General features: G+C 36.8%; 1 protein-coding gene across 1 annotated transcript in view; it reads left to right on the forward strand.

Moving 5' to 3' along the window:
* Efa6 (Exchange factor for Arf 6) overlaps positions 1-8,180 on the forward strand; it is a 67,971-nt gene extending 59,791 nt beyond the window's left edge. Inside the window, exons 6-15 of the mRNA XM_035880191.2 lie at positions 1,928-2,312; positions 3,144-4,434; positions 4,527-4,765; positions 4,901-5,094; positions 5,217-5,409; positions 5,536-5,705; positions 5,840-6,056; positions 6,275-6,419; positions 7,010-7,153; positions 7,332-8,180. Of these exons, the coding sequence (XP_035736084.1) occupies positions 1,928-2,312; positions 3,144-4,434; positions 4,527-4,765; positions 4,901-5,094; positions 5,217-5,409; positions 5,536-5,705; positions 5,840-6,056; positions 6,275-6,419; positions 7,010-7,153; positions 7,332-7,580 (3,227 nt within the window). The 3' untranslated portion in view covers positions 7,581-8,180. The remainder of the gene's footprint in view (positions 1-1,927; positions 2,313-3,143; positions 4,435-4,526; positions 4,766-4,900; positions 5,095-5,216; positions 5,410-5,535; positions 5,706-5,839; positions 6,057-6,274; positions 6,420-7,009; positions 7,154-7,331) is intronic.
* The last annotated feature ends 1,086 nt before the right edge of the window (positions 8,181-9,266 follow it).

Below are 9,266 nucleotides of genomic sequence, written 5' to 3' on the forward strand. Positions count from 1 at the left end.
TTATTTTAATCACAATTTATTTATATTAAATAATCCCTTAAATCTATTTACAAAGATTGCCTGATACCGATCGAACGTTTATTATTCGGATTGCTGAATAATATAAGCCACCATCAAAGTTTGAACTCTTCCTTTTAACACCCTATATAACCTGTGAGAGAAAGCCATTCTAGGCGGTGGCTCTTCTAACCGTTTGTAGAAGGAGGGGAGGGGGAGGGGGAGGGGGAGAGATAGGAGAATGTAGTTAACTTACATATTCCGAATTTGCGCCGTGGTGCGATGCGACGAGGGTGTGGATACGGTCGATGAAACTGGGAGAGAAGGGAGGGAGGGAGAGAGAGAGGGAGGGTGGAGGAGGGTGAAATGGGGTGGTTGAACGTTCCTTCGTTGAAAATAATGCCTCCTACGAGAACCATTCTATCCTTAGAGGGGACACAACGATACCTCTTGGATTATTCTGCTGAAACGTTTCTAATCTAAGATCAGATCAGATTGGCATCTCGTGTTGTAGGCTTTCTTTTACGGTAATTATCGGAGGTCCCCCTTCTTATCATGGCTTTTGATTATGTAGGGATTTAGGATAAGGCATTTAACACGAATACATTATCTAACTTTTTAAATCGTATATAATACATGCGTATTAAACATTTTATTATAATGTAAGGGAAAAAAAGAAAAAAAGAAAAAAAAAAAAGAAATGTTAGGTTGTTATACAATCCATAATTTGAAAGTTAATTATGTATTATTAAATTTGTACGGCTAATAAAAATTAATATCTTGGCATTGAATTTAAATAAATAGCAAGATTGATAAAAAAAAAAAAAAAAAAAAAAAAAGAAAAAGAAAGAAAAGAGAGAGAGAGAGAGAGAGAGAAGAAATTGATACTGTATGACCTACGTAATGTAAATCAGATCGTATGAAATATTTTCATAGTATTAAAAAATAATATTATGCAAATTGAGCACGTTAAGTGGATCACCCTGTATATAATGACTTTTCGAGTTTTTCCACGAAACCACGAAGTCGTTCCTCGTTAAGGACAGTACCAAAAGAGGGCGATCAAATGATAACGAAGCTAATTTCGCCGTCTGCAGAACACAGAAAGATTGAAAGAAAGAAAGAGAGAGAGAGAGAGAGAGAGAGAGAGAGAGAGAGAGAGAGAGAGAGAGAGAGAAAAGCGTATTTAGAATATGTATGTATATTCTTGCATGGACGTTAAAGGTACATTTTTGTCCTCGTTCCGTGTCGTTTGTATTCGACGGACTTGCGTGGAGTGTATTTTTAGCGTGCCGAGTGCAACATGCTCATGTATGTCTGATGGTTTCGTTGAATTTCGAAATATTATAACGTGATTTCACTGTGTTACGATAGTGATATCATCTACTCGTCATCAACGAACGAGTAAAGAATAATCTAATCGTTCGATTATACAAATCAAATGTCGAATCGAAACATCTTTTAAAGATTAAGACACCTTATATATTAGGTGGACTGGAAAGTAATGTCGTTTCTGCGCATGTCAATATTTGATTGTTAAAAATTGTTAAAAATTTATTCGTTTTAATTTAATTTAAGAAAGCGACATTACTTTCCGGTCCACCTAATACATATATATATATATATACACAAGGATATAAAATTCATGCACTAACGTTCAATAAACAAATTTCTTTTAATTGACACGTTAGATTTGATATATAACGTTTCAGAAGAGATGTTTTCTTTTTTTTTTTTTTTTTCTTTTATGACTTTTATATTATCTTTTTCTTCTATCTTTTTCTTTTTTTTTTTGCTTTCTACTGCAATAAAATAATGTTGATGATTTATTATCTTTTTGTTTCTAAATTTTTCTTTCAATTTTTTTGTTGTTTTTTTTCTTTTTTTTTTTTTTTTTTTTTTTTTTTTTCTTTTTCTTTTATCATCGCAGATCCCGCGATAAAGGCGCACGTGCGTCGACTCCTATCACCTGGGGATGCAACGACCGAGGAGGATGCAAGCGAAGTCGCGAAATCAACCCGAGAAGGAAATATCATCGCGCAAAACTCTAGAGACGTGAAATCCTCATCGAGTAGTGGTTGTGAGAACGAGGAATCGAGAAAATCTGGATCGCCGGTTTTGCCCGTGGGTTCACCTCAAGGTCCTCAAGGTGCCACACAATATTCGACCAGAAGCAATGGTTCCTACAGTGACCCATCGGGTTCGTCCGACTTGGAAGCCCTTTTACCATCAATGGATAGTTTCAAGGAAGAGGAACGTGCTCAGTGGGAGCCACTTTCTGGTGAAAAGTTTGGTCGTCAGAAGAACACGCCTAGGTAGGTCGGTCGTTAATCTAATGGAATGTTACATAGGACTTTTTCGTGTTTAGATAAGAAGTTCATAAAAGAATAAATTTCTTTGAGACGTTAAGTAGTTTATCCGATGAAAGTACAGTTTTAAAGAGTGAGAAGGGAAAGGAAGGTGAGGGAAGGGGGGACATAGTAGACAGGACCGTTATTGAATGGATCCCTTAGTATAGTCCGTTTGTACAGTTCATTTTTTACATTTATATTAATCAATTATTTTAATGATTCACATTTATTTGGTATAAATGAAATGGGGGGGGGGGGGATTATAAATCAAAATATCTGCCTCGAATTATTTCGATGGTTGCAAAAGTAAATTTATTCTTTCGTATCGATAGAAGAAAAGAGAACTGTAAAAGCTTCTCTGTGTTAATTGTTCGAAAAGTTATGAAAGGTGTCTTGGATGAGCTTTCTTTTCGATTATTCAACGGAAACTCGATGAACTCGGCGAGTAACTTAGCGACACATTCATGATTCATAAAGTGCGTTTTAGCATAAAATAGTAAGTTTATTGCGTTGAAAAGTTTCGTTTGACGTCGACTACGACGGCGACGACGGCGACGGCGACTACGACAACTACGACGACTATAACGACGAGAACGAGGACGAGGACGAGGACGAGGACGACGGAACGGCGATATCACAAAGTTTAAGATTCGCGTTGTTAGAGCTCTCATCGTTAACGAGCTGGAAAATATTAATGTATAACTTTGAAAATATATATGTACATATATATGTATATAAAATATAATATATATAAGATATAATAGGATAACGGGGATCGATGGGTTTATCGTTCAGGTTCGAAGCTTATATGATGACCGGCGATCTCATGCTGAACCTGTCGCGAACGCAGCAAAGCAGCGGTTTCCTGCCGAAGTACCAGAAGAAGGTCGACTCGCTTAGGTACAACAATCATCACTCTCACCATCACCATAATCATCACAATCACCACCATCATAACTCGGTACCTACCAGTCCTAACGAGATGTTAGGCCATCACCGTGCGTACAAGTGCACTGGCTCGAACTCGGCCAGCACCTCGCCGGTCGGGATCAGCAAACGCGACGGCGGCCAATGCACGAGCCAGGGCGACTCTAGCAAGCCCAATGCCGCCGCGAGCAGTTTCGGTTATTCGAGCGGCTTCGTCCGTACCTCGCGCTCCGAGGATCACTTGCAATTCCAAAAGGATCCCTCGATGAGCGCAGTGGACATAGACATTGACGACGACGTCACGTCCAGCCTGAATACCCTGTTGGACACGCGGCCGGACAGCGGCCAGGGCCTGTCCAGCGAGAGGATCGTCTGGACGTACAACGCGCCGGTCAGCTCGCCATCCGCCTCGGAGCGCACCTCCTGCTGCCAAAATGGTAGCTCCTCTCAATCCTCTTCCTCCTCATCCTCGAGTTCCTCCTCGAGCGGCTCCTCGACGGAGGGTACTAGTCCGCAGCGTTCCCTATCACCTGCTTCCCCGACCTCGGTCTCGTCCTCCGTCATGTCCTCCAATTCTGGATCCCGTAGGTTCCCACCGCCGGTACCGACCGCTCCGCCGGCCCTGGTGGGACCCTCGGGCGACGGGACCACCTCCTCGACCTCCGGCCTACATCCCACCAACGGCGACCTCAGCCAGTCGGAGGCCATCAGCAACATGTCCAGTCCGGACTACAACGACGAGGAGACCATGGATATTCTCAGTGTGCGCGACATTATGATGGTCAGTGATCCCAGTGACAGTGACTCGACGATACTCGCGAGCGAGCCACCACAAAGGAGACTCAAGCCGAGTACTACGTCGAACACTACTAACGCACCACCGACTTCCTACGCTCAGCAACAGCAGCAACAACAACAACAGGATTCTGCGGCCGAGCATAGGATAGTTATTCAAGTTAAGGGACCGGACAAGGATTCATCTTCGAGAAATGCTAGTCCGAGACAGGCAAGAAGAAGGACGGTTCCATCTGGTGGTGGTAGCGCATCGTCCGTTGATCTATTACCATCGAACATTTCGACGGTACAAAATGCTGCCCAACGATCCTCACCGTCGACTCTAAACTCTGGTAACGTTACTCCAGAGTTCGTTGGTTATCAGGTATGTTTAAGATCCTTCTTAATATATCCTGATATATTCTAATTGATCTAAGAGATAATAATATCTAATTGATCTGACGAATCTTTTACTAGGAGCTCAAGGAAAGTGAGGACGAGAGGGAGGCTTACAGTGCTGGATTCTACGACGATCAGAAACACAGTGGTGCTTCCCCACCTCAGTCGGCTGATGAGGAAAGCGATATCGAGAGTCTCCATAGCTTCCATTACAGTCCAAAAGCGGTGGATCTACCGTCCGCCGTTCGACTAGCTAAAAGGCTATATTCTTTAGATGGCTTTAAGAAATCCGATGTCTCCAGACATCTTAGTAAAAAGTATGTTTTTTTTCTCTTTGCGTTTAGGTAGCAAAAGACGAAATGGGAATATGTGTATATGTACACACACACACACACACACACATATATATATATATATATATATATACATTAACGAAAAACCTTCCTTTACAGCAACGACTTCAGTAAAGCGGTAGCCGAGGAGTACTTGAAATATTTCAACTTTGAACGAGACACGCTGGACGTGGCTCTCAGAAAGTTCCTTGTTCAGTTCTCTTTAACGGGGGAGACCCAAGAAAGGGAGCGAGTTCTTGTACATTTCTCTAAGAGGTATCTTGATTGTAATCCCGGCACGTTTAACTCTCAAGGTACGTACATTAAAACAATCGATTATCGTCGAATTTCTTTTTCCCTTTCTTTCTTTCTTTCTTTCTTTCTTTCTTTCTTTTTTCTTTTTTTTTTATTTTCAATTATGTATCAATATTTTCAGATGCAGTTCACACATTAACTTGTGCTATTATGTTGCTAAATACCGATCTTCATGGGCAGAATATCGGTAGAAAAATGTCATGTTCGGAGTTTATAGAAAATTTATCAGAACTCAACGACGGTGATAATTTCCCTAGGGAGGTGCTAAAGCAACTTTATAATGCTATCAAGTCTTATCCCTTGGACTGGGCTTTGTAAGTTTGTTAACATTAATCTCTTCCCTATAATAATAGTAAATAATAATAATAATAATAAAATTCTCCGATCGTTATGTCAATTCGATTCTCTCTTTCTTACTTTTTTATTTTACATTTAATAAGGGATGATGAGGGCGATGAAACGACGACTCAGGTGATCCAACAGGGTGATGGACCAGCGATAGCTGGTACTGGAAATCCGTTTCTCGATGTGCCAAATGTTACAGGTGCTACGGAGTTCAAGAAGGGTTACGTTATGCGCAAATGTTGTTATGATTCCAATGGGAAAAAAAGTTCGTTATATACCAATATACTATTTTCGTAAAAAACTAAAAACTATAAGAAAAAAAAAAAAAAAAAAAAAAAAGAAAACAAACTATAAAAAGTATAATAACAGACGTCTTATCTTTTATTAAACAATTTTTAGCTCCATTCGGGAAGAGAGGTTGGAAGATGTATTATTGTACATTGAGAGAGCTTGTATTATATTTACATAAGGACGAGCATGGCTTCCGTAACGATAGTTTGCACAATGCGATACGTATTCATCATGCATTAGCGACGAAAGCGTCGGATTACACGAAGAAGCAACACGTTTTCAGGCTACAAACTGCCGATCAAGCGGAATATCTTTTCCAAACGAGGTATTCTGTTCTTAATGGTTAAAAAAAAAAAAGAAAAAAAAAAATTAGAAAAATTGTCCATCTACTACTTCTTGTTTTTTTCCCCTCTATTTTTTTTTCTCTTAATCTTTCGTCTCCTCTACCGCCTCCTCTCCCCCACCCATTTCCTCCCGTAAAGAAAAATGCACCGTCGAAGAAAGATTTATAGGATCTAAAAATATCTCTTTATATATTTCTAGCGATTCCAAAGAACTACAATCGTGGATCGATACAATCAATTTTGTATGCGCCAGTTTCTCATGCCAACCCCTCGCAGGAGCCGTCGGTTCTCAACGAAAATTTCAACGGCCTCTGTTACCCTGCAGTCACACCAAATTATCTCCTGTGAGTAATAAAATGTAAATGTTGATTCGAAAAGATTTGTATAAAATGAAAAAAAAAGAAACAAAAAAACAAAAAAACAAAAAAATGAATTGCTTTATAACTTTTAATAGATCTCTCTCTTTCTCTCTCTCTCTCTCTCTCTCTCTCTCTCTCTCTCTCTCTCTCTCTCTCTCTCCCACCCCCTCTATCTCCCACCTCTCTTTCTCTTTCTCTCTCTTTCTCTCTCTCCGTAGCCTTTATCTATCAGTAAGGAATATAATCTATTTTTATTCTTTCTTTATTTACAAGCCTTCCTCCACTAATCTCGAAGCAAGCTTCGTTCTCTAAGTTTGTATCTTCACAAGTAGTACATTCATACGGTTTGAGAAGAACGATTCTTTTATTTCTTTGAAATCAACACAGAGCTGGTATAATATTCCGCTGTTATTTATCATCATCGAGCATATAAATTCAATGAAACAACCTCTGCACGATTATTATCGAAACTGTTATATATTTATTATGTATATTAGAAAATTGAATATCGTTCGTCGATCGCTTCGCTAAATGTTTTATCGACGTTTCTTCGGATTGTTTTGTTGTGTTATCAGAGAGAACAGTTGCGGGACCACGAGGATAGAGTTAGCAGACTGGAATCCGAACTGGATGAACATAAACGGCATCCTCCGGAAAGAGGAGCTAAAGCTTTAGCCGTACAAAATTATAAAGAGAAGGGTGCATATTTACATCACGAGGTAAAATTTAAAAAATAATCCTAATAATAATATTAATCAATATTAAATAAACATTATATTATTAATCCTATTAAAAATTTCCTTTTATCGAATTATAATAATTTCTTTTCTTTTCTTTTCTTTTTTTTTTCTTTTTTTTTTTTTTTTTGTTTATTTTATATATCTTTTGTTGTAACAGTTAAAGAGGTATAAGACGTACGCCTACTTGTTACGTTCAAGACTGGCATTCGCAGAGGTCGAACCATCTCTGGTAGAGAGCAGTATCGGTGAAGTGGATGAAGGAAGCGGTGCTTTGTTGAATGCTGACGTAGCGTTAGTACCTCCTCCAGTTCCTGATCGACCAGCCATAAATAGGTACAGTTACAGGGCTGCCATTTACAACCGTAATCTTCTAAATGGTCAGGACTACTGCGGGGATATTGGTTGACGTGTGATGGGTGTATTTTCAGCATGTGTGGTCTAATCCGTTGCTGCTCCTACAAATATGCGCAGCTATACGGAAAACATTAGCTCAAAATTTCTAAGAGATATTAACCGATTACTAACGATGTATTCGATTCCATCACTTGTTAAGTACTGTACCTTATTGTACCTTGTACTCACACACATTATCTCTTTTAATACATATAACCATCATTTAAAACAGGCGATCATTAATACGGTAGTTATAATATTCGTACAGCATTATATAATCAATCAATCGATGCAGCAGATTTCTAAAAATGAATTTCCAACGATACGAATCATTCCTGATAATTTATTCAATTAATAAATTTCAAAATTTTCTAATTATCTCGATAGATAATATAAATGTAAATATTTATAGATGCTTTCTTTCTTTCTTTTTTTGTTTTTGTGTTTTTTTTTTTTCTTCATTCTTTAGAAGTTATTTGAAGGAAGAAAATGTTTTGAATTTTTTGTTCTTTTTTCTTATCTTTTTTAAGTTTTGTCTTTTGTTGTTTTTGATGTGATCGATAAAACAAGTGTGAAATAATTTGTACTTTAAAAAAAAAAAGTCTCAACGAGAGATCATGATTTTTATTGATTGTGATGTTAAAAATATCAACAAAAAAGAAAACTGCTGTTTTATATTCGCCTGTACATAAAAAAAAAAAAAAAAAAAAAAAAAAAAAAACAAAAAACAAAAAAAAAGAAACAAAAAAACATTAAACTCACATCAAATGAATGTCCGGTGGTGATTGGGTAATGGTAATAGACTAACTCTCGGCATTAGTGTAAATTACTCGTTAATAACTATAAACTCATAGGATCATTATAACAATTAAATATATAGAAAGGCTCGATTAAATTTCGTGCCTTTTTCTGAAGAAAAATATAAAACAAAGAATATGTAGAGTGGTAATGATGGTACAATATACACATATACATACGTACGTACGTACGTACGCGTACATACATTCACATTTTAGAAAATGATCGATCAGTCATCTGCATGTTAGAAAATAATTATAATAACGTTTTATTCGAAACGAATTCTTATAAATAACGATAAAGGGATTTTGTCCTTTTATTGTTAGATCTATAGTAAAACTGCAAAAAACCAAAGTCTTGGATGCAAAAAGAGTTGTCATATATCATACATATATATATATATATATATATATATATATATATATATAGATGATATATAATCTAAAAGATATATAATCATGTTTTCTTCTCTCGACAAGTAAAAAAAAAATATATTCGACTAATATTCGGTTAAAAAAACATTACACGATATTCGAAAATATTTATCATATCTACGTGTAATTGTTTTGTTATCAGATAAAACAATATTTATCGTTATGAAAACATCTTACAATCTATTCTATATTTTAAATTACTACGCTTCATTTATTTTTTATTATTTTTTTTTTTTCTTTTAATTTTTTTCGTTTTTCTTCCTTCTCTTACTAACATTTCATAACATAGCTCATTAGCTTGTTATAAATTACATCCGAATGATGTAACAAATAATATTGCTTTTTTTTACTTACCAAAAAAAAAAAAAAAAAAGAAAAAGAAAAAGAGAAAAGAAAAGTATATTAAAAACTATGCGTGTATTCATTTTTTGAAAATAGACACGCTATATATATTACTATATAGAACA

The sequence above is a fragment of the Vespa mandarinia genome, chromosome 3, assembly GCF_050613455.1.
Source record: "Vespa mandarinia isolate Hongniang chromosome 3, ASM5061345v1, whole genome shotgun sequence".
NCBI lineage: Eukaryota > Metazoa > Arthropoda > Insecta > Hymenoptera > Vespidae > Vespa > Vespa mandarinia.